A 26,086-nucleotide genomic window follows, 5' to 3' on the forward strand; every position below is an offset into this window, starting at 1 on the left:
GACTTTGCAGCAAACCTGCACGGCGCACGGATCTTCTCCAAGGTAGACCTCGTCCGAGGGTACCATCAAATCCCGATGCATCCTGACGACGTCCCCAAAACGGCTCTCATCACCCCGTTTGGCCTTTTCGAGTTCCTCCGCAAGCCGTTCGGCCTGAAGAATGCCGCACAGACGTTCCAGCGGCTAATGGACGCGGTGGGACGGGACCTGGACTTCGCGTTCATCTATTTGGACGACATCCTCATAGCCAGCAGCAGTCGTCAGGAGCATCTGTCCCACCTCCGTCAACTCTGCGCCCGACTGAGTGAGTACGGTCTTACAATCAACCCGGCCAAATGCCAGTTCGGACTCGATGCCATTGATTTCCTGGGCCACAGGATTACTAAAGACGGAGCAACCCCTCTGCCCGCTAAGGTAGATGCGGTCCGCCACTTCCCCCGACCCACCACGATCAAAGGCCTTCAGGAATTCGTAGGTATGGTCAATTTCTACCACCGCTTCCTCCCTTCAGCTGCCCGGATCATGCGCCCCATTCGCCTTGATGTTGGGTCCGAGCAAGGACATTACCTGGGACGAGGAGTCCGCCGCCGCTTTCGTTCAAACGAAGGAAGATTTGGCGAACGCCGCAATGCTAGTACATCCCAGAATGGACGCCCCTACCGCCCTCATTGTGGACGCATCTAACACGGCAGTCGGTGGGGTGCTGGAGCAACTCATCGCAGGTCGCTGGCAACCCCTGGCGTTTTTCAGCAAACACCTGCGGCCACCTGAGCTCAAGTACAATGCTTTCGACCGGGAACTGTTGGCGCTCTACCTGGCAATCCGGCATTTCAGGTACTTCCTAGAAGGTCGGCACTTCACCGCGTTCACGGACCACAAACTGCTTACCTTTGCATTTACAAAAGCGTCCGACCCCTGGTCATCCCGCCAGCAACGCCACCTGTCCTACATCTCTGAATACACGACGGATGTCCGGCACGTCTCGGGTAAGGACAATGTCGTGGCTGATGCGCTCTTCTCACCCTACCGTTCATGCCCTTTCCCAAGGGGTAGACTTTGAGGCACTGGCAGAGGCACAGCAGGCAGATGAGGAGATTCCGAGTTACAGAACCGCAGTCTCCGGTTTGCAGCTCCAGGACCTCCCCGTGGGCCCGGCTGAGAAGACCCTACTCTGTGACGTCGCCACCGGCCAGCCCCATCCCGTCGTCCCTACAGCCTGGCGGTGCCGTGTTTTCGAATCCATTCATAACTTGGCGCATCCCTCCATCCGGCCGACTGTCCTGATGGTTTCCAGCAGGTTCGTTTGGCACGGACTCCGCAAAAAGGTCAGTGAATGGGCCAAAACGTGCATGCACTGCCAGACGGCCAAGGTGCAGCGGCATACCAAAGCCCCACCGCAGCAGTTCCATCCCGCCCACCGGCGTTTCGACCACATTCATGTGGATATCGTGTGCCCCCTGCCAGTGTCGCGCAGAGCGCGGCACCTCCTGACTATAGCGGACCGGTTCACAAGATGGCCAGAGGCGGTCCCACTCACCGACACCACCTCCGAATCTTGCGCCCGAGCCCTGATCACCTCCTGGATATCTCGCTTTGGTGTACCGGCCCACATTACCTCCGACAGAGGCGCCCAGTTCACCTCCAGCCTGTGGTCAGCTATGGCCAGCCTTTTGGGGACTCAGCTGCACCACACAACTGCCTACCACCCACAGTCGAACGGGCTAGTGGAGCGTTTCCACCGTCACCTGAAGTCGGCCCTCATGGCCCGCCTGCAAGGAGCCAACTGGGTGGACGAGCTTCCCTGGGTCCTACTCGGCATCTGCACAGCGCCCAAGGACGACCTGCATGCCTCGTTGGCCGAGTTGGTATACGGCGCGCCCCTGGTCGTCCCCGGGGAGTTCCTACCAGCCCCATGGGGGCAAGAGGAAGATCCTGCAGCAGTCCTGGGCAGACTACATGAGAAGCTCGGTAACCTGGCCCCCATACCCACTTCACAGCACGGGCGGAACCTGACCTGCGTACCCAAAGACCTGCAGAACTGTAAGTTTGTGTTTGTACGAAGGGGCGGGCATCGGCCACCGCTGCAGCGGCCATACGAGGGGCCTTTTATGGTGCTCCGGAACAATGGCTCCACGTTCGTGCTGGACGTTGGGGGGAAAGAGGAGGTTTTCACGGTGGACCGCCTCAAACCGGCCCATGTGGACCTGGCGCAACCGGCCAAGTTTCCGGCACCTCGGCGCAGAGGCCGACCTCCCAAGCAGGTTCTGGCCCAGACTGTGGACATTGGGGGGTGTATCGCCGGTTCTGGGGGGGGGGGGGGTAATGTGGCGACCCATTTCCTGGCACATCCGAACCGGCTCACAATTAGATAGCCTACGGGGGTTTGCGAGCACAGAGCTTTGGAGTCTCTGCGCCACGGGGGGCAGGTTGAGGGAGGCTTAAAAGTGAGGCTGAAGGTTTCGAATAAAGTTTTTCCTTCGACTGCAGTTACCGACTCCGTGTCATAATTTTAGCGCTGCGTGTAGCACACCGCTACAATAAGTACATTACAAACATTGGCAAAGTCAATTCAAGAACTGCAGTCTGATCCAAAGTAATACCATTACATGAGAAAATCTGTGTAACAGCAAGGCTTCAAAACATAAATTCCTCACTCAAGACACCTTTGCTGGCTATTTTTCAAGTGGACAATATAAATCTTAAATATAAATAAATAGTGTTGCATATATAAATTTCTTTAAAAGCCTTTTAACACATTCTTGTCAAAAGGTCAGAAGAGAAGCTTAAAATGGCACCAGTGCAGGGGAAGTTAGAACCTGACCCAAAAAATGGTAACAGAGGGATAGATGTTGGGTGGGGAGAATTAACAAGAGGATTGCTACTTAAGGGTTCCTGCTGTTTCCAATTCATATCAAATTTGCAAACTGCAACAAATTCAGCGAGGGGGTTCAAACCACAGGCAACCAAGCATGGACAAAAAGTATTAGAAATTGTGTAAGTGGTAAACAGCAGCAAAATTAAATGAAATGGTAAATGTGAAGTAATAAGCTAAAAAACAGCAACTGATTTAAAGGCATATGCAAAACACCTTCGGCTACTATGTAATAGCAAAGCAAGGCGCAAGGTTATTTAAGGAATTGAGGGAAGTTCTTGGTATAGTAGCAAGATTCCTGTCAAAATAATCATCTAAACATGAGGTTACAAGGCATGTATACAACATAACATCATAATATTTAGGATGCCTTTTATGTATTCAATTAGTCAGCATATACCCTGAAAATAGCAAACTAAATAAAGTTCCCAATACTATAAGTGGATCTACAGAGTACATTTGGTCCATTATTTGTGTCAATTAAATTAACTTAATAGCTACTCTGATTCCCCTCATCTTTCCCCCAAGTCTGATGATTGTTTTCCCTTTGTTACAACTAAGCCCATTACCACTACAATTCAGAAGAAAATGTTTCCAAGTTGCAAAAAACTTGTTTGTGAAAACAGCTACAGCAGGCAATGGTTCCCTTTGTCAATGCTATTAAACATGTTCAACATTTCTGACATGGAAGCAATCCCTTCCTATTGTATCGAAACCCTTTATGATTTTCAATGTCTTCATTGTCTCTCCTTGACGTTCCCTGCTCACCGGAGAACCCTACTTTTTCCAGTCCCTCCACAGAACTAAATTCCCTCATTTCCCGATTCTTTCCTAAAAGGTCTCTTAAGTCACAACCTCCTTCCTCAGGTGTGTTGCTCAGAAATTTCTAAAAATTCCTCTGGCTGAAGCCTTAAATTTACCAGAACTTTTCTTGCTTCTGCCTCCATAACAAAACAAAGGACCCCACGCACAAGATGTTTACTGTTGTCTCTACTTAGCCTTTTACCTACAAATATTTCAATACATTTGCCCCCTGACATCTATGTTTCACTACTCATTTTAAAATGGTAGTTTATAGATTTTAGTTGTTATTTTACAGTTTTCTTTACTTTTCACAGCAAGGTGCATGCTCCATATTCCCTTCTGTTTAACTTCACCTGTAATGCATCTGCTTACTTCTCTCTTATTTCCTTCCAAAGTCCGTCACAGGCCTTCAGTTTGCACAACAATTTTGTGTTTTACATTTCCTGCAATATACATTCAAGTTCAGGCAATAAATTTGTATCAAAGAGAGTTCTGGTCTAACAGTGATGATGGATGATCGCAGCCTTGGCTGGTCACCAGCTTACACCCTTTATCCAGCTGCATATTCACACTGCCAGTGTTGCCTTCACGCCTCAGCCTTTAATTTTGTCAGCTACAGGGTTCTTTGTTTAACATCTTCTGAAAATGTAGACATACCAGCAAGCTTCCTTCTCTCCATTTACTTCACTGAAGAACTCAATGATGTTGGTTGAAGCAAATTTAAATTTTGTTAAACCTGTGCTGACTTTCATTTATTAGCCCATACATTGCCAGTTAATTTTGACTCATTGTTTTGAAGTTTCTCAACCGGTTACAGTCATTACCCAACTCCTCTTCCAACTCCCACCTGTAACTTCCATACCTCTAAAGATGGGAGTTGGAAGAGGAGTTAAAACACAAGTTTGAAATTAAATTCTATCAATAAGTTAGAAATGATCCAATATCCTTCCTCTCCAAGTGTACCTATTGTAATGCTGCAATCATTTCCTCCTTTATAGCCAAAACTGCAGCAGCCTGTTAGCGAAGATAATTCGATGTATACCATTAGTAACTTGGCTGTTTGCACAAAATAATTTCCAGCAGTGCCCTGAAACTAAATGCCTTTCCTTTATCAATTCATAATTTCCTTTTATGTTAGATATTATTTTAAGTTTTTTCATTGTCTGTTATTGCTTTTTACAAATATAATTTTCACCCTAGTTCTCCACTCTATTACGTAACATTTACATAGCAAGTTTCCTTTGCCTTTTCCATTTTAACCTCCACAGAGTAAAAATTAGTGTTGTAGTACATTTAAATCTCTTCAACTTCAATAGCATTGTGGCACAGCCAGAAGAGCTGCTACCTCATAATTCCAACAGGCAAAGTTTCATCCTGACCTCTGGTGCTCAGAGTGTGCAGTTTTCCCCGTGTACTCCAGTATCCTCCCATATCCCAAACACATGCAGCTGGTAAGTTAACTGACTAGTTCATTTTGCCCCAAATGTAGAAGTGGGCATTGAAATAGCAGATGCAATTTTATTCAGGCAAGTGCAAAGTGCTGTTTATTAGTTAGTTTTACCAGGACAGGACTTACTCAGTTAATGGCAGGGCTCTGTAGAGTGTCCTAAAGCAAACTGACCTGGGGTAAAATTATAGCTCCTGGAGGTGGAAGAGATGGTAAAGGTGGCATCTGGGACATACTCCTTCATTTGTCAAGGAACTGAGTGCAATAGGTAGGACGTCATGCTACAATTGCACAAGACATTGGTGAGGTCATATTTGGAGTATTGTGTGCAGTTCTGGTCACCATGTCATCAAGTTTGGAAGCATGTGGAAAAGATTTAGAGGGATGATACTGGCAGGGGAAAGCTTGTGTTATAGGGAGAGACTGGATAAGCAGCAGTGTTCAATTCTGAGGCTGAGGGTAACCTTTTTCAGGTGCAGAAAAATTATAAGAGGTGTAGAGAGAGTGAATGGTCATTTTTTCCTGCAGGGTAGGGGAGTCTAAAACTAGAGTGTATAGATTTAAGGTGAGAGGCATAAACTTTAAAGGGGAAATGAGGGGCAAGTTTGTTGTCCCCAGAAGGTGCATGGAACAAACTGCCAGATGAAATTGTAAAGGCGGGAACAATTGCAACACTTAAAAGTGATTTAGATAGGAACATAGAGAGGAAAAATTTCGGGTTATACAAGCCAAATGCGGGTAAGCTGAACTGGATCAGGTAGGCAACTTGGTAAGCAAGACAAATTGGATTGAAGGGCCTGTTTCTATTCTGCACTGCTCCATGTCTCTGAATTAAAACACCTTGGGTGGGGGGTAATTGATGGGATCTGGGATTTGTGAAAAACTGGTTGACAGTGAATGTTTCCTCAAGCCCTGTGGGAAGCCAATGCAGGAATTGCAGCGGCCCTAGCAGAGACATTTAAAATGTTGTTAGATTCCAGAGGACTGAAGGACTACTAATGTTGTTCCCTTGTTTAATAAAGACTCTTCAAGAATAAGCCAGCAAATTATAGGTCAATAGACAATAGACAGTAGGTGCAGGAGTAGGCCATCCGGCCCTTCTAGCCAGCACCACCATTCACTGTGATCATGGCTGATCATAAACAATCAGTACCCCATTCCTGCCCTCTCCCCATATCCCTTGACCCCGCTATCAATAAGAGCTCTATCTAACTCTCTCTTGAGTGCATCCAGAGACTTGGCCTCCACTGCCTTCTGGGGCAAAGCATTCCACATATCCACCACTCTCTGGGTGAAAAAGTTTTTCCACATCTCTGTTCTAAATGGCCTACCCCTTATTCTTAAACTGTGGCCTCGAGTTCTGGACTCACCCATCAGCGGGAACATGCTTCCTGCCTCCAGTGTGTCCAATCCCTTAATAAACTTATATGTTTCAATCAGATCCCCTCTCATCCTTCTAAATTCCAGTGCAAACAAGCCCAGTCACTCCAATCTTTCAACATATGACAGTCCCGCCATTCCAGGAATTAACCTCGTGAACCTACGCTGCACTCCCTCAATAGCAAGAATATCCCTCCTCAAATTTGGAGACCAAAACTGCACACAATACTCCAGGTGGGGTCTCACCAGGGCAGAAGGACCTCTTTGCTCAATCCCTCTTGTTATAAAGGCCAGCATGCCATTAGCTTTCTTCACTACCTGTTGTACCTGCATGCTTGCTTTCATTGACTGATGTACAAGAACACCTAGATCTCGTTGTACTTCCCCTTTTCCTAACTTGACTCCATTTAGATAGTAATCTGCCTTCCTGTTCTTGCCACCAAAGTGGATAAACTCACATTTATCCACATTGAACTGCATCTGCCACATACCTGCCCACTCACCCAACCTGTCAAGTCACCTTGCATTCTCATAACATCCTCCTGATATTTCACACTGCCACCCAGCTTTGTGTCATCGGCAAATTTGCTAAGGTCGGTGTGCTTGACATCAGTAGTAGCTAAGTTATTGCAAGGTGTTCTTTGGGACCAGATATCTAAATATTTGGGTATACAGGGGCTGATTCGGGGTAGTCAACATGGTTTTATGGGTGGTAGGGTCATGTCTAACAAACCTTAAGAGTTTTTGAGGAGGTTTCCAGGAACGTTGATAAAGGCAAAGCAGGAGACTTTAGCAAGGTCTTTAACAAGGTCCCACATGGGAGGTTGGTCAACAAGGTTCAGTCGTTTGGCATTTAAGATATAGTAAACTGGATTAAACTTTGACTTTGCAGAAGAAGCCAGGGAGTGGTCGTAGGCATTTTTCTCTCTGACTGGAGACCTATGACCAGTGGTATGTCACAGGCTTGGTCCACTTTTATCATCTACATCAACAATCTGGATGAAAATGCGGTAGGCTGGATCAACAAATTTGCTGATGACACCAAGATTGGGAGTGTAGTGGATAATGAGGAAGACTATCAAAGCGGGCAGTGAGAGAGACCTGAAGCAGCTGAAAAATGGCAACTGGAATTTGATGCAGTCAAGTACGAGGTGTTGCACTTTGTAGGGCAAACCACAGTAGGATTTAGTCAGTGAGCAGTAGGGCACTGAGGAGAGTAGCAGAACAGAGGGATCTGGAATACAGTCCATAATTCCTTGAAAGTGGCATCATAAGTAGATAAGGTCATAAAAAAAGCTTTTGGCACATTGGCCTTCATAAATCAAAGCACTGAATACAGGAGTTAGGGTGCTATGTTGAAGTTGTACATGACATTCGTGAGGCCAAGTCTCGGAGTATCATATGCAGTTTTGGTCAACTACCAACAAGAAAAGTGTCACTAATATGGAAAGATTGCAGAGAGAATTTATGAAGATGTTGCCAGGATTTGAGGACCTGAGTTATGGGGAAAGGTTGAATAGGTTAGGACTTCATTCCTTAGAGCATAGAGGAATGAGGGGAGATTTGATAGAAGTATCCTATTCAGGATTTTGTATAGGTAGGTTAAATGCAAGCAAGCTGTTTCCATTGAGGATGGGTGAGAATAGAATTAGCAGTTCAGGATGTAAGGTGAAATATTTAAGGGAAACTTCTTCATTCAGAAGCTGGTGAGAATATGGAACAAGCTGTCAGCAGAAGTAGTGCATACAGGTTTGATTTAAACATTTAAGAGAAATTTGAATCGGTACATGGATGGGAGGGCTATGGATTGCAGGTTGTTAGGACCAGGAAAGTAAATAGCTCAGCTTTGACTCGATGGGCCAAAGAGACTGTTTCTATGCTGTAGTGTTCTTTGACTCCATAACATGCGTAGTGTGATTGTGGTAGTGTACATCTGTATTTACATTTACAGCCTATCTTCTGTTAAATGATACAAATCCAGTACCTGCACAAAGCAAAACCTCCCAGTTTCCTTCCATACCGACAGTATGTGGGAGAGAATACGAACCTGTACCACGATCTGAGCCGGTAGTGCAGAACGGTAGACAGTCGTGGAGTTGAAATATTTGTAGAAGGTGCTTAGCTATCATTCCTGAAAAGGAAGAAGCACAGAAGTAAATAATTGCGCTTGTGGTCATTATTTATACTTTGTGCTTTAAATTGAGTCACATTCATTTTGAACTCCAAACCACAGTTGTATTGTAAGTTTAACCAGCTTTAGATTCGCCTTCTGGTGTGGTGGGAGGTGGAGAAGATACTCTACTTTTTGTTATGGTTAACTAACACTGCAACTAGGCTCAGATTGAGTGCCCAAGTGAGAGTTTGCACAATTGGACCACGTGACACAGACCCACGTACTCTGCTGGTAAATAATACTCTATATTCATAGCATGGTCACCGGGATCCACTGTAGGGGGGAGTTTTGAGTTGCTTATTTCTGGATCTTGGTATGTTGAGCAGGGAGGTAGCATTGTGAACGGGGGGAGGGAGAGAAAGAAAATATTGCCTGCAAATTGGTTCATACCTCCATTGGACTTTTAACAAGGGCATTAGTGGATCAGAGCAGACAAAAGGAATACAGATCACAAGAATATTTGCTCAGCAAAATCAAGTTGTTTCATTGTGCTCTTCTTAATTCCACTTATTTACAATGCAGTAATGTAGGAACATCATAGCAAACATAGAAATGGACTCTTCACCATAAAGGCATTATATTTATTTATTTATTTATTTATTTAGAGACCAGGTGTACAATAGGCCCTTTCGACCTTGGAGCCCTGCCACCAGCAACCCCTGATTTAACCCTAGCCTGATCAAGGGACCATTCATAATGACCAATTAACCTACTAACCAGGATGTCTTTGCACTGTGGGAGGAAACCGCAGCACCCAGAGGAAACCCACGCATTCCATAGGGAGGATGTACAAACCTCTTACAGAGGATGCTGGGATTGAGTTCTGAATTCTGAAACCCTGAGCTAACCACTAACCACTACACCAGGGGTAATAATACCTGTCATTAAATACCATAATATACCTTAAAGTTAACAACATGCTGGAAACACATAACAGCACAGGTAGAATCTGTGAGAAGAGAATCAAGCAATAACATTTGAGAGTAATGACTTTTCATTGGAATTAGTCAAATCATCCAGTTATTGACTTCGAACATTAACTGTTTCTCTTTCCACAGCCTGACTTGCTGCGTATTTCCAACATTTTCTATTTTGGCTTGGTTTTCCAGCAGGTTTTTTTATTTGCTTAACACAAAGACATCTTGTAAGCTTCAATACAAGAAATTCTGCAGATGCTGGAAATCCAAAGCAACACACCCAAAATTCTGGAAGAACTCAGGCCAGGTGGCACCTATGGAAATGAACAAACAGTCAACATTTCAGGCTGAGGCATCCTTCAGGATGGAAAGGAAGAGGGGAGACACCAGTATAAAAAGGTGGGGGCAGAGGAAGGAGGACAACTTGAAGTTGATAGGTGAAGCCAGGTGGCTGGGAAAGGGCTGGAGAAGGAGGAATCGGATAGGAGAGCAGAGTGAAGCATAGGAGAAAGGGAAGGAGGAGGCGATTCAGGAAGAGGTGACTGTCAGGTGAGATGAGGTAAGGAGAGTGGGGAATAGAAGAGGGGAGGGAAGAGGAGATGCAAGAACTGAGAAAATGGAATAGCATTTTTTACAGGAGACAGGGTGGGAAGAGGTATCGTCAAGGTAGCCATGTGAATCTGTAGGCTTATAAAAGACAAAAGATGCCATTGTCCAGAAACGGACCAAGTGATTTAAGGGCAAAGTGGAAGTCAGAGACCAATCAGTCATAAACGTAGCAAAGGAAGAGTTAGGGAGCATAACCAGGAAAGTGTTGGAACATGGATTGCTCTATGTTGCCAACAAAAAGGAAGGCATAGCTGAGCCCCTACCAGTGGCCATGACATCTTGCCATAGATAAAGGTTGATACACAACAGATACAGTTGAGAAAACCTTGCATGAGGATACTTATCACTCATTAGATTGAATGGATTAATCATCATGAAATTGTCATGCATCATTGAAAAATAACAGCAATTGTTAACAGTGTATTTAAACCCTTATAAGATGTATTAGGTGTGGCTGCCAATATTACAAAAGTCAGATTTTCTTGTTACCATGTTCTTCTTGTGAGTTTGGCATGTGGAAGTGGCAGTCGTGTTTCCTATAAATCAAGTGACTACAGCTCCGAAGTATCTAATTGGCTGAAAAGGCCTGGGATGTCCCGATAGGAGCAACACAGGTGAAGCATACACTCAGGTGAAGCATACCTCCAGTACTTCAGCAAGTGGTTACTGAGGGTACGTTCATGGTCTTCTGCTGCTGTAAGCCACCCACTTTGAAGGTTCAAAGTGCTGTGCATTCAGCGACGCTTTTCGACACACCACTGTTGTAACACGTGGTTGTCTGGACCACTGCCACTTTCCTGTCAGCATGAACCAGCCTGGCCGTTCTATTCTGACCTCTTTCATTAACAAGATGTTTTTGCTCACAGAACTGCCATTTACTGATTTGATATCTTACGGTCTTACTGGATTTTTCTTCTGTTTCACACACCATTCTCTGTGAACTCTACAGACCGCTGTGCATGGAACTCACAAAAGATCAGAAGTTTATGAGGTCCTCAAATGACCCCTTTGGCACCAGCAATCATTCCATGGTCAACGTCACTTAGATTACATTTCATCCCCATAATGATGTTTAGTTTGAACCATCTCTGCATGCTTTTATACACTGTATTGCTGCTACAAGGCTGGCTGATTAGATATTTGCATTTGAGCAGGCCTACAGAGGTACTTAGTAAAATGGTCACTAGTGTAGATGTGAGCCTTTTTCTGTCAATGTTCCAAGTATATAAAATTTGTAACATCAAAGTTATATACCTTGGGACATAAATTCTGATTGGCAGTAGGATGTTGTCTGGATAATATGGATGCCATTTGGGGATTATATCATTATCCATTTTACACTTCATCTCCCGCTGAAATCAGATCACCACAAAGAGGCAGTGCTGGTATATGTACACTGAATGACCACAGGAATTGGTTAAGGCATGGACTTGATCAGCTGAGACTAATTGATGCCAACTCTGCCACTCTGTCGCTTAATGTTACAGCTAACATCTCCTGTGTTTTAAAATAAAGCATACATTCAACCACTGGGAGGATTCCCTCCACTAAAGGTAACTCTTCACTACGAAAGACAGTGGCTGGAATTTTCCGACCATTTGTTGCTTTCCATCATCTTTGCATTTCTGTGGCTGTGTTATACCAGCTGCTGAATTACTATCTGCTGATCTCTATGCAAACCATTGTTCCTTAGACACATCCACAAGAATTCCAATTGCAAAACACCATATCAGGGCAGACAGAGTGGGTGGGATAAGCTGAAGATCGATTCATCGAACTTGATGAAGCCCATGACGTCATTCAAATTCTAGCAGCAGAGCAGTATGCTGGTGCTCAAATTGGATTGGCTCAAAATAGATTGACCAACGCCCTTTACTTTCTGAGCACGTGTCCTATGCTCCTGTAGATTCACAAAACCTTTTTTTAATCAAAGTTCCCTACAATGGATTGTACCATTTCTTTCATCACCTCTGCCCAGCTTCACATTAAATGCCTGGCAGCAACTCTTCCATTCATACTGCCTCTTGGACAAATACGTGTTGATCAGAAGGAGCTTCCCATTGTTAGCCACTCACAATATCGATTCCACTTTCCATTCCCATTCTGCCACGTCAGTCCATGGCTTCCTCTACTGCTGTGATGAGGCCACCCGCAGGTTGGAGGCGCAACAGTTTATATTCTGTTTGGGTAGCCTCCAACATCACAGCACAAACATTGATTTTTCCAACTTCCGGTAATTTCTCCCCTCTCCTTTTCCTTTCCCCACCTGGCTCCCCTATTACTCCTCCTCTTCCCCTCACCTGCCTGTCATTTTCTCCCTGGTGCCCCCTCCCCTTTCTTTATCCCATAGTACACTTTCCTCTCCTATCAGATCCTTCCTCAGTCCTTTCCTCTTTCCACCCTTCACCCCCATGCTTCTCACTTCATGCTCCCTTCCCAACCCACCTACCTTCCCCCTCATGGGGCTTCAACTATTACCTTCTAGCTTGAACTCCTTCCGCCCCCTCCAACCTTCCCATTCTAGCTTCTTCCTCCTTCCTTTCCAGTCCTAATGAAGGGTCTAGGTTTAAAGGGGGGAAAAAATGACTCTTATCCCTCTGCTTAGATGCTGCCTGACCCACTGAGTTTCTCCAGCATTTTTGTATTTTATAAAATTTATCCATGTTGAAGTGTCTGGATACTTCAGAATAACATTAAGAAATGTTGCTTTGCACAGTGAGTTATGAACACATGGAACAAACTAGCTAGTACCTTAGAGAGTTCCACATCTGAACTCGACAATTTTTTCAACAGACTACGTGAATAGGAAGTTGGCAAGCTTGTTGGGCTGAATGGCCTGTTCTTGTGAAAAACTTTCTGCTGTTCTAAAGTTCAATCATTGTATTTGGCTGGCACCATCATGCAGAATGCTGAATAGACCAGAACTGAGCATTTGATCAACTCCACACATTTTTGCAGTTGTTGAATTTACTTCCCTACATCTCCATTCAAAATATAACCAAAATATCATTACTCTAAGTCAAAATCATTGACTTTGCTTCTCGGCCACAGGCGCTGCCTGACCTGCTTTTATTTCAGATGTTTGACCATGAGCATTTCTTTTTTTAATTTTGCTTCCTGATTATTGTGAGAAACATGTTTATTAAAAAAACAGCAGGCATTCCTATGCTTCCCCCACATCTAACATCAACTCCATCTAAAAGGCAGAGGAGGCATCACTACGTTATTGGGTATTCTTTACATTTTGCATTTCTTTACATTTGGATAAAATGTGGCTGAGAAAAACAAATGAGGGAAAAAAAACATAGCTTAAATTATTACACATTAATTTTATCCTGAAAGCATCATCATTTGAGTTTTTGACACTATAACCTATTCAGTTTTATTCTTTGGTCTGCAATATTGCAGCCCTTACAAGATTATGCAACTGATACACTATTAACCTCATTAGCAACGCAGCAAGATCTTGAATAATCCCACCTATTCACATATTCAATATTTAGTTAAACTGTATTCTCCTTTATCGCTGGAACTCTGAGTAAATGCGCCCCCTAGTGTTGTTCTGACCCTCACAATCCAAACAAAATTTGACTTGTTCTTCCCACAAACAAAAAAAAATCTGCAGATGCTGGAAATCCAAGCAACTCACATAAAATGCTGGAGAAACTCAGCAGGCCAGGCCATATCTATGGAAAAGAGTATAGTCAACATTTCAGGCAGAGACTTGTTCCTCTCCTGATTTCAGCTGGTTTGGATTGCAGTATACTATCTTTTACCACTTTTCAATTAAGGAGAAGCTACCAGACATTTCCTTCCCACTGCCTACCACTTCCAAACTCAGTAGGAGTCAGAAAGTCATTAAAACATGGGAGAAATTTGGACCAGTGAAAAATAAGTTTGTCTCAAATTTGAAAAAATATACAATTACCCCTTAAACTATATATTTAAATGGTTTAATCAAATTAAGATTTTTCTGAGAGGATATCAGTACATTGAGCATCCCTACCTGTGGTCCCATTTTCCTTTGAGTTCAGCTTTTTGTCCATAAGCTTGAAAACGAGCAAGTCTTTGTGCCATTTCTCCACTGGTTCCATTTTTTAGACCTCCTGAAATTTCAGAAGAACAAACATCAGGATTAACGAAATGTTCACAAGGTTGTGAAGGATGTTATAGCACTTCCCAAACATGGCTTCTCTGTTGTTCAAATAAGAAAGCCATGTGATGCCTTTCAGCTGAGGGCATATCAGACATCTGACTAACCAATAGGAAATCTTCCAAAGTGCCACCCTGCATTCCATTTGGCAGTTGCTGGGACATTGACTTGATGTTCATTAGATTCAGCATAGCACATCTGATAGTAGTCTAACTATCCTTAAACTTGACAGCACTGCCCATTATTCAAAAGACTCTGGACAAAACTTTTCCTGAGCAGTGTGACACCATGACCCAGACAATCCTGGTTTTAAAAAAAGTCAGGTGGCTATCAGGGACATTGACATGCAGCAAGGGTGATGTTTCCAGGAAACCTGGAATTGATGGGAATAGAGGGCTGGAATCGGCAGGGTGAGGAGCTGGGCTCTTCAGAAGGCAGAGGGGGATTGGTTCATCATTTTGTTCTTACATTAAACCTAAAATTATAATAAAAAGCTGGCTACACCCTTTGGATACTTTTTTTCTGTAATGGGAAGTTAGATCCGGACATTTTCTCTATTCATTTACCTTCGGATCTAGAAATGAGAAGGACAAATCTAAAATGACAAACAGCCACAGTGAATATCAGACCCCCTAATTAGTTGAACAGTCCTGACTTTTAACAATTTCCTAAAGGAAATGAATGTAGAAGTAGAAAGGTGACGCTTCACACACTGTTTATGGAGCATTGGCAACCATATACAGTATCGGTCTCTTTATTTAATGTATTGGAAGTTTTTCCAGAGGTTTACTAGATTACTATTCTGAGTGAACAAGTCTCTAATGACGACAAGTTAAAATAGTATTGAAACAAATATGATTCACAATCTTGACTCATCAGTGGAGAACTTCAAACTATGGGTCACTGTTTAAAAATAAGGGTTGCAGATTGAAGACAGATAATGTAAATTTTTCTCTTTCAGAGGGTGATGAATCTTTCTCAGACTCCAGCAGGAGCATCTTTGAATATTTTCAAGGCAGTAGTAGAGAGATATTTTACATGCAAATGGATGAAAGGTTACTGCAGGTAGACAGGAATGCACATTTGGGGTTAAAATAGATCAGCTATGATTTCATTAAGGGTAAAGCAAGTCTGAGGGGCCAAGGAGCCCACTCTTGCTCCTAATTCACACATCCCAATACCGTGTTGAAATGTTTTAGTTGTCCAATAGTGCTAGATTCACAGCAAACTCTTGTTTCACTTGTTTACTCGAGTGATGGGAGTAAGGGAAAGCAAGGAGCTTGAGGATCCAGTAGGAAGAGGGAGTGGGACAAAAAGGCTAAGGTGCCATCATTTGTCATGCGTCAGCTCAATTCCCACTCTCAGAACATGCCACCAATGCCTCGAATATAGGCTGCAAGACCAGGTCACTGAATGCAAGTATCAGATCTGATGACATATCATTAGCTCTAGGGTTTTATTCATAAAAATCAATTAAAGCTTATTGTAACTAATGGCTTGTAGCTAACTCACTCCCTCATAGTGAGGTCCTGCAAGTCAAATTCACCAAATAGGTGGGGTGATCAGCATTTGCAGTATACTGTACAGATCATGGTTTTGAAATTGGTTGTGGTTAAATTAAAATATTTTAGATTGAGAAAGGCTAGTAGGAAGATAAACACATTCAATAAGTCCTCCAGGTGAGGGATGTGTCAATTATCTTCTAATTATATTCTGAGCAGAAATACAGAGGTAGTAACGGGGAATGTGAAGAAACAAAAATGAAACAGGGCAGCAGATAAGAGCTGCAGTCTCCTGCACCAAACACCTGGTTCAATGCTGATCTTGGTGCTGTCTGTGTGGAATTTGCAAATTCTCCCTTTGAACCAGATCCCAAAATAGTTCGTTGGTGGGTAAATTGGTCACTATAAGTTCCCTTCTATACAAGTGAGTGGTAAAATGGTAGTGAGAAGAAGTGAATGTATTAGAGTAGGGTTTGTGTCATAAAAATGTGTACTTGATAGTCGGCATGAACTTGGTGATTCAAGGACCTGTTTCTAGGCTCCATTTCTATAATTCTATGAGAACTGTGTCTAGATGGGAAGAATTATTTATTAATATTGCTATCAAAAAAATTACAAAGCTGTTTGTTATGAGATCATTGACTTTGGTATTCAGTCTAGGGATCTATAAAAGAGTTGGCATGTGGCCAAATGATTAAGGCGTTCGTCTAGTAATCTGAAGGTCACTAGTTCGAACCTTGGCTGAAGCTGCGTGTGTGTCCTTGAGCAAGGCACTTAACCACACATTGCTCTGCAACGACGCTGGTGCCAAGCTGTATGGGTCCTAATGCCCTTGGACAACATCGGTGGCGTGGAGGGGGGAGACCGGGCAACTGCCGGTCTTCCATACAACCTTGCCCACGCTTGCACCCTGGAAATTTTCCAAGGAGCAAATCCATGGTCTATCGAGACTAACGGCCTACACTATAAAAGAGTAAATAATTTTTTTAAACAAAATAAACTTAACTATATAAACTGCATTCATAATAAAAAAATTTACAAGACTAAACCATTCAATGCCTTTTGATTCTTCACATTCATTGTCAATGCTGTCCATTCTGTTGCATTGCATTCATATACATCAACAGCAGTGCTGCCACTCCAGGGCTGTATACTACTTCAATAATAACTAAGTACCTTCCTTCCCCAACCCAGCCCCTCCCTCTCCAGTAGGAGATCCCCACACTGTGGTCCTTCCCAAATGATCCCTTGCGGTGGCTGCACCAAGCTTCAGTGTGCCCTGCACCCCATACTCCTGCAGTCCCAAATGTGCCAAATGGTAGCATTCCTCCAGAGAAATCTCCATCTGCTGGCAGACCAAGAAGTTTCAAGCTGATTAAAGAGCGTCTTTCATCAAGTTGATGATCTGCCAGCAGCACTGGCCTGTAGACCAGAGAATCCCGTGTGTCACCCAGCTGCTTGACACAGGCCCTTTCTCCACACCCTCATTGCAAACTCAATCCTCAGAGGTAAGCAACGGTTTCTCACCCACTACAGTCATCCTGCGTAGAGGGAGCTGTGGAAATAATGCTCTGGACATGCAGAGAAGATCTGACTAGGAGGGCTGCTTTCACTACCAGCTAGGTAAGGTCTTCATGCCAGTTGCTGAGGCCTGGGCATGAGGCATTCTGCTAGATGGTCTTGGCAATATTCTCAGGAAACCACGCCACTGATTTCTCTTCCTTCAATGTCTGCAGGACATTCCATGCCGACCAATGCCTGATGGCCCTGTGGCCAAAGGTATTGGTCCAGAAGAACTTTTACACAAGGGACAGGTAGTGCAGCAATGTCCAGGTGACTGGGATGTTGTGCGGCAATGGGGCCAGACCCATCTTTCAGAACATCCAGGACAGATAAACCCCAGTACATAGTGGTATTTTGTGGCCACCTAGTTAGATTCCATGCACAGCCTGATGCAGCCATACACAAAGGTAGTCATCAGGTTCAGACCAGAGTAATCCAGGTCAGTTTCCATCTATGAGGACGACATTGGTTATGTTTTGCATTCAGTTCTGGTTACCCCTTCACAGGTAAAATGCAGAGGCTTTGGGGAAGCTGCAGAAGAAGTTGACCAATATTCTCTCCGTACAAGAGGATATTAGCCACAAGAGGTTGGACAACATGAGTTATTTTTTCTGGGATAATGAAGATTGAGGGGAGACCCAAGGTGGAATTGTCTTAGGTGAGAGAGGCAAGTTCACAGGAGATGTACTGAGCAAGTTTCCTACACGTAGAACAGTGTGTGCCTGGGGTGGTGATGGAGGCAGTATAATAGATGTGGTTAAGAAAACGCTTAAGATATGCACATAAATATGCAGAAAATGGAGGAATATGGACATGGTTTAGGCAGAAGAAATTACGTTTATTGTATTCTTAGTTTCTAGAGCTTAATTGGTTTAGTACAAAATAGTGGCCTATTCCTGTTCGATGGCTCCCAAAGAGACTGAGATTGAATTATACACTCCTATAATCTGTAGTCAGTAACTCAGTAAAGCCAGCCTACTTTATTGTGCCATTACCTGCTTCTGTATTTATTTATTTTTTCTTTAATCTTTCCTTGTGAGACTTGACATAATGTCAGCTCTTGACCAAGTAGAGGATTGACCAAGGCCAATCCTCTACTTCTGAGAGCACTGTGTATGGTTCCAGTCCCCACATTCAGGGGTCAGACTACACCCGAGTAATAATTCAGCAACTTTGCAATCTCTTCCCACAGGGTTCCCATTGCTGCAGTACACCAGATTTTCATCTGCCGTTCCTAAGTATGAGCAGCAGGGAACTGAGTCAAGCCATTGTACTCTGCTGGATATCCCCCATGCTCCACGTTCCATCATGGAAAAGAAAAGCAAGCACATCCCCATGGAGTGTCACTTACAGGGACTGAGTGTTGGGCAGTGGGATTGCCGAATGTGTGTTAAATCCAGAAGGGGCTGATTCAGAACAAACCCAGGAGTGCCAAGCACATTTCCCACCAGCATACTTTGGTCATACCAACACTGAGAGTGCTATGCATTGTTTCTAGTTCTGTACCCCTGGATTAGAACCACATTGGAAGAACTGTGCATAAATCCTGTCTCCTTATCCCTGGGTCAAAAACCACACCAGTAGCACTTTCCACATGTGGAAACTCTGGAATAATTTATTTTTGTTTGGACATTCTAACTTTTCTCCCCTCTCTCAGGGTATGACCTGCCATTCACTGACAACTCTCTGCCCATCTTTGTCATCCCTGGATTGTCCTCAAGAGGGTTAATTGGATCCTTCTCCACCTCTACTCACCACTCCCTTTGGGCTCTTTTCAGGTGGCCATTTTATCAAAGGGCGCGGTCCCACCACCCTCCATACACCATCCCCAGCATCCCTTACAGCCACCCACCCAAACACCACTGGAGTTCCAGGGTCCTGGGATACCTGTAGATATGTTTTGGGCCTTGCTGTGGCAATTGATCACGGGAGAAGCCCAGGACTGAACTTCCCATTGGCGCCTCCCACCCGATGGGAGAGGTCCCACAAGCGGGAGGGCTTAGACCCAGGCCTGATTGAGGAAAACACCCAAGTCAGCAACAGGGATCTTCACAGAGGCTGCTGAGGGAGCACTGGAGGCCACATTCCCCTGGCAGACCACCAGGAGCAGTGGCTCCCATGAGGTTAGGTCACGAGAGGGATGTTCTACAGAAGGGAAATGTGCAGGACTGATGTGGAAAAGGGGAGGAAAGTGTCAGTGTCTAATCCTATCTGACATGGCCTAGTATAAGGCACCTCCAATGTCTATTCCTACTCTTAGTAATCCTGTGTGGTTTTAAAGGGGTGGGTGGGTAGGAGTTGGAGACGGGAGGGGCAGCAGTAGTGGGGATGGAGAAAGAAGGAATGGAGAGATGAGAAAGGGAGTGAGATGGGGAAAGAGGGGAGAGGGAGTGGTAGTGGGAATGGAGAGGGTAGTGAGAAAGGGTATGGAGAGGGGAGAGGGAAATCTTCTGAATTAAACATTAAAGTGATTGCTCGGAACAAAAGGCTGAGGGGGTGAATGGGCTTTCCTGCCCAGGGCCCAGGCCTGAGAGTGAAAAACAAACTGATGTTTGGCTGATTTAAGCACTCAGCCACATTAAAAAGATTAAGGTGACAAGACTGAACCAGTGCACTGTACACTACTCCAGGAAGTTTACTCGCCTCAGCACTGTACTGTCTCGGCAGCTGTGGCCTGCAGCCATTGGCACTTCCCTCAGCACTGAGCTGGCTCCATGGCTGTAGTGCACTCACTTTTGGGGACTGTGGTTCCCTTTCCGTGTGTTGGTTGTTTAGTTCTTAAAAAAATTGTTTTCATTTTCTTTTTTTTTGCAAATTGGGTGTTTGACAGAGTTTTTTTATAAAATGGGTTCTATTGTGTTTCTTTATTTTGTGGTTGCCTGCAAGGAGACGGATCTCAAGGTTGTATACAGTATATATATATATATATATACACACACACACACACACACACACACACACACACACACACACACACACTCCGATAATAAATGTACTTTGAACTACAAAACCACCAATGTGTTGATACACTCACACCCCAGTCTCAATCTTCAGCACACCGCCCCCGCCAAACACACTCCAGCACACGTGGGACCTCTATCCTCTCTTAATAAAAATAACCAATAAAGCATGGATCTCAATAAAGGTTAAGTGGGACTGCAGCGGGGAATGAAGATCTGGGCCATATCAAAATGACTGTGTCGACTGATGCTGAATCTCCAGTAAAGAGAGCAATAAACACAAGAGCAATTATCTCTCTGCCCACAAACTGACATCCTAATATAAAATATAGAAAACAAAAAAGTACAGGCCCTCCAGTCATGATGTTGCACCAAGATCAATCTCACCCTTTCCACCCACATAGCCCTCCATTTTTTAACCTAATTGAGATGTTCTCAAATGTCCCTAATGTACCTGCCTCTCTCACCACCCCTGGCTGTGCATTCACTACTCTCCATCCAAAAGAAAAACTACCTCTGACATTCCCCTCTCATATTAGCCACTTCCCCAAGCAGTAAGGCTGACGAAAACCTCCACCCTCTAACCCACCTCACCACCACCACTTTGTCACTTCCTTCAGAATCACCTTATGCACAAACACTCCCATACCTAGTGTACTTATTGCGATTTTTTTTAAATTTGCGTACTCTTTTGTGCTGCATTGGATCCAGACTAACAATTATTTCATTCTCCTTTACACTTGTGTACTGGAAATGACATAAACTATCTTGAATCGTGAAGTGTGAACTGACACGGCAGGCAAATGCAAACTCACTGTCATCCTTAATGGACTAATTAAGGGGTTTCAGAAAATGACTGCCTGCATCACTAATAGGGGAAATCCCATCATGAACCGCTAATACCACTTTTAAACAACAAAAAATAAAACCATTAATCCATTGGAAAAAATATTTGGAGTAAAAAATTTCTTGAAAAACGAGTTACATTTAGAGTCCAAAACCATTCATCTGAAGTGGGAAAGGGAGAACAACAATTTAGTTTTAGGTAGGAAAAATCTTTCCATTTTTCCCCTATCCTAAAGGAGAATGCTAGGCCTGAAATGCTAACTCCTCTTTCCACTGATGCTGCCTGACATGTTGAGTGTTTCCAGCATCTTATGATTTCCAACATTTGTCGTTTTTGATGTACAAAACTGCTTGAGGCCTGGACGGTGCTATGGGAAGAAAAGGAAATATTTGGTAACTGAGCTGTGTAGCAAGAGGGAATAATGCCTTCAGAACGTTGAACGGAGTGTGAAGGTAATAGGTTCGGTGGAAGGATCATCCAGGAATTCAGTGAAATGATGGAGGATGATTCACTGAATGTTCAAGTCAATGTCAAAGGTCATCTTCCAATTTCAGAAGGCACTGGTGAAGTTCTGCTTGCTGGTGCTAAATAAGACAAAGAAAACTAAATACTTCATTAGTTACATTTTTTCTGCTAAACGATCACTGCAAGCAATAGACTGTAACTTCCCTATCACAGTTGAGCTTATGAACCTCCTGTAAGACCTGGTATTTTTGTGGTGGGAACTAAAGTCTCGACAGTTGCATACAGGCTGAATCAGGGCTGCAGGGTCCAGGCCAGGGGGCAGGGAATGAGCCAATGTTTGGCTGGTGTGGACTTGGAGGCAATGTGATGCAACAGAACCAAGGCAAGGAGAGAGGAGGCAATACAGAGTCAAGTTGGTAGGGGCCTGGATCCACACCCGAGAGTGAGGAAAGGCCTGAGGTTTGATTGATTTAGGCATTGAGTCAAATTGGAAAAGTTGGGTCTGATCAAATTGAGGTGGTGGGGCACCGGCCCAAGAGTGTATTGAAGCAGCAGGGTACGGGTCCAAGAATGAAGTCTGGATGATTTAAGCACTGGGCCAAATCAAAAAGGACAGGGTAATGGGCCAAAGGCAAGGGGCAAGCCAGTTCAGATCTCTGCTCTGAGTTTTACTTGACTCTGCACTGAACTCCAGAGGTTTACTCATCTCTGCACCAAAAAGTGTCTGTGGCCTGCAACTACCACAGTGTGGACTCACTTTTGTGAACTTCAGTTCCAAAAGCTATTGGCTTACTTTTATTGTTTACACTTTTTTCTCTGCACACTGGGTGTTTGACGGTCTTTTGTTTTAATGGGTTCTAGTAGGTTTCTTTGTTTTGTAGCTGCCTGAAAGAAGATAAGTCTCATGGCTAAATTAAGTATAATACTTAGAGAATATGTAAATTAGGAAAACACCAGAAAAGAAAATTAATTGACATGGAGCAGGACAGAATGGAGTGCAGTGAAGTTAGCTGTGAGCCCATGGATTTATATTGGATTCCGAATAATAGCATATCCCCAGAAATATAGATAGGGATGTGACGGAAGAGAAGAGAAAGAGGAGAATTGAGTGAAATATTCCAGTTCTTATCAACAGCACCAATCATGTATTTAACACTTATTAGAAAAAGTGAGATAAAGTAGTTGGATAGGACTAGAATGCAAAAATGTTCCTCAAATCCCACAAAAAAGGTAGAAACAGAACTTATATGGACTCCCATAACAAGACTTTTCATAAGACCACGTCATCCTGTATCTTCTACAGAATGAACTAATGCAAGCTACTATATACTCAATGGCTTTCACACAAGGAAATGGGGCTCAGTTGTGATAGCATTGTCAGATTATCAGGGTTGTACTCTTTAATGCCTGTATGACAATGACTGCATTGGTGGTGCTTCATGCACCCATGCTGAGCTTGTCAATTTCATCCACTTTGTCTCCAAATTCCAACCAAATTCATTTAGTCTATTTCTGATCACTTGGTCTCTCCCCTTTCTCAATCTCTGGGAACAAACTCACATCTTTCATAAACCTACTGAGTTCGAACACTATCTTGACTATACCTCTTCCAATCCTGTCCCCTGTAAAAATCCTCTTCCCTTTTCTCAGCTCCTGCATCGCATCAAATCTGGTCCAGGATGTCAGAGATGTTTTTCTGCAAAGAATGGGCTTTCTCTTCCACCACCATTCATGTTGCCCTCAAGTGCATCTCCTCCATTTCTCGGACACCTTTGCATACCCCATCTTTCCATCCCCTTAACTGGAATAGGGTTGCTCTTGTCCTCACCTACCATCCCATAAGGCTACACATCCAACACACCTTTCTCTCCAGCCTCCACCATCTTCAACAGGGTCCTGCCACCAAAAACACATCTTTACTCTCCACTTTCTGCAGGGATAGCTCCCTCTGCAATTCCCATGACTATATCTCCCCACTAACGCCTCTCCAGGCACATATCCGTGCAAGTGACAGGAAAGCTACACCTGCCCATACACCTCCTCTCTTACCTCCATTCAGGGCCCCAAATAGTACTTCCGGGTGAGGCAACACTCCACCTGTGAAACTGATGAGACCTGATGTAAATTGGGGGACCGCTTTGCTCAGCACCTCTGCTCCAGTCACCAAAATTGGAAATTCCTGGCTGCCAACAGTTGTAATTTCTATCAACATAGCAGTTCCGACATGTCAGTCCATGGCTTCTTCTTTTGCCACATTTAAGCCACTCACATGGCAACACCTCATTTCGCAGAGGAGCAACAACACATATTTTGGCTGGGTATCCTCCAACCTGATTGCGTGAACAGTGATTTCTCCTTCTGGTAATCTGCTTCCTCTCCCCCTTCTTGTTCCCCACTCTATCCTCTTGCCTCTTCTCTTCCCCTCCCCCTTCTCCCATTGTCCTTTCTTCTCTCATACCAGATTCCTTCTTCTCCAGCCCTTTGCCTTTCCCATCCACCTGGCTTCACCCATCACCTTCAAGCTTGTCCTTCTTCCCCTCCACCCATCTTTTTATTCTGGCATCCTCTCCCTTCCTTTCCAGTCCTGAAAATGCCAGATTCAATTATGAGTTCCAGTTAATAGTTCTGTAGCATTTCTCAGACACACAAAGAAAAAAGACCTACTGCCTTTGTTATAAATGAATTACCATAGAACACTACAGCACAGGAACAAGCTCTTCAGCCCACAATGCTGTGCAAAACCAATTAATTAGTAATCAGATGGCCAGCTAAGCAAATCCCCTCTGCCTACACAATGCCCATATCCTTCTATTTTCCTCACATTCCTAAGCTTATCTAAACGTCTCTTCTCACTGCTGCCATCAGGAAGGTAGTATAGAAGCCATAGGGCTCACTGTACCAGGCTTAGGAATAGTTATTCCTCCTCATCCATCAGGCTCTTGAACCAATGGGTATAACTTCACTGAAATGCTCCCACAACATACAGACTCACGTTCAAGGACACTTCATCTCATGTTCTCAATATTTATTGCTTACTCATTTATTACTATTATTTCTACTTGTGTAGCTTGTTGTCTATTGCACAATGATTGTTTGCCTGGTCTGCTGGATGCTGTCTTTCATTGGTTCTAATGAAGTTCTTAGATTTACTGAGTATTCCTGCAAGAAAACAATTTTCGGGCTCGTATATGTACTTTGAACTTTAGTTAACTTCTTAATGTATCTACCTTTACCACCATCCCAGGCAGCACATTCTGGGCACCAATTTCTCTGTGTAAAAAAAAAACTTGCCCCTCACATCTACTTTGAAATTACCCCCCCCCCCCACCTTAAATGCATGCCCTCTGGTATTAGACATTTCAACCTTGGGAAAAAGATATTGTCTGTCTATTCTATTTATGCCTCTCATAATTTTATAAGCCTCCATCAGATCTTCCCTTAGCCTCTGCTGCTCAGAGAAAACAACCCAAGTTTGTCCAGCCTCTCATTATGGCACATGCCCTCTTACAGGCAGCATCCTGATAAACCTCTTCTGTATCCTCTTCAAAGCCTCAATATCCTTCCTATAATGGGACACTAGAACTGTATGCATGACTCCAGATATGGCTTAACCAGTTTTATAAAAGTGCATTATAACATCCTGATTATTGGACTCATAGCCCTGACTAGTAAGGGCAAGCATGCCATACACCTTCTTAACCACCCTATCAACCTGTGTAGTCATTTTCAGGGAGCTACAAACTTAGACCCCAAGATTCCACTGCTAATCAACACTGTTAAAGAGTTTTACCCCTAACATTGTACTGTCTCTTTACATTTGACCTACCAAGATGCAACACTTCATATTTGTTCTGACTGAACTCCATCTGCCATTTCCTGCCCATATTTGAAACTGCTCTATATTCTGCTGTATCCATTGCTAGTCTTCTATGGTATCCACAACACCAATAGTATTTATATCATCTGCAAATTTACTAACCCACTCATCAACAGTTCAATCCAGGTAATTTATATACATTACAAACAGCAGGGGTCCCAGCACAGATCCCTGCAGGACACTACTAATCACAGACCTCCAGCTAGAACAAGTCCCTTCGACCACTCTGTCTTCTATGGGCAAGCCAGTTCTGAATCCAAACTGCCAATTCAGCATGAATCACATGCATCTTAATCTTCTGGATGAGCCTCCCATGAGGGACCTTGTTAAACACCTTAAGACTTGCCCTACACCGGGGGTCGGCAACCCGCGGCTCCAGAGCCACATGTGGCTCTTTTACGTCTGTGCTGCGGCTCCCTGTTGCTTTGGGAAATAATTGGTTGTGGCGACCCTTTTCCTGGCACATCCGAACCGACTCACAATTAGATAGCCTACGGGGGTTTGCGAGCACAGAGCT

The 26,086-nt window shown here is 44.0% G+C and overlaps 1 protein-coding gene across 5 annotated transcripts in view; it reads right to left on the reverse strand.

The window, feature by feature from the left end:
* The window catches only part of LOC132397231 (uncharacterized), a 74,649-nt gene that overhangs the window by 29,188 nt on the left and 19,375 nt on the right, over positions 1-26,086 (reverse strand). For 4 of the 5 annotated variants that reach the window (XM_059975697.1, XM_059975698.1, XM_059975694.1 and 1 more), the window contains exons 2-3: positions 14,209-14,308; positions 8,488-8,634 (exon numbers count right to left, since the gene is read on the reverse strand). In XM_059975697.1, coding sequence (XP_059831680.1) covers positions 8,488-8,634; positions 14,209-14,296 — 235 coding nt within the window. In that variant the 5' untranslated portion in view covers positions 14,297-14,308. The remainder of the gene's footprint in view (positions 1-8,487; positions 8,635-14,208; positions 14,309-26,086) is intronic. The other variant, XM_059975699.1, reaches the window with a different exon arrangement.

This window comes from Hypanus sabinus, chromosome 7, assembly GCF_030144855.1.
Source record: "Hypanus sabinus isolate sHypSab1 chromosome 7, sHypSab1.hap1, whole genome shotgun sequence".
Classification (NCBI taxonomy): Eukaryota; Metazoa; Chordata; class Chondrichthyes; order Myliobatiformes; family Dasyatidae; genus Hypanus; species Hypanus sabinus.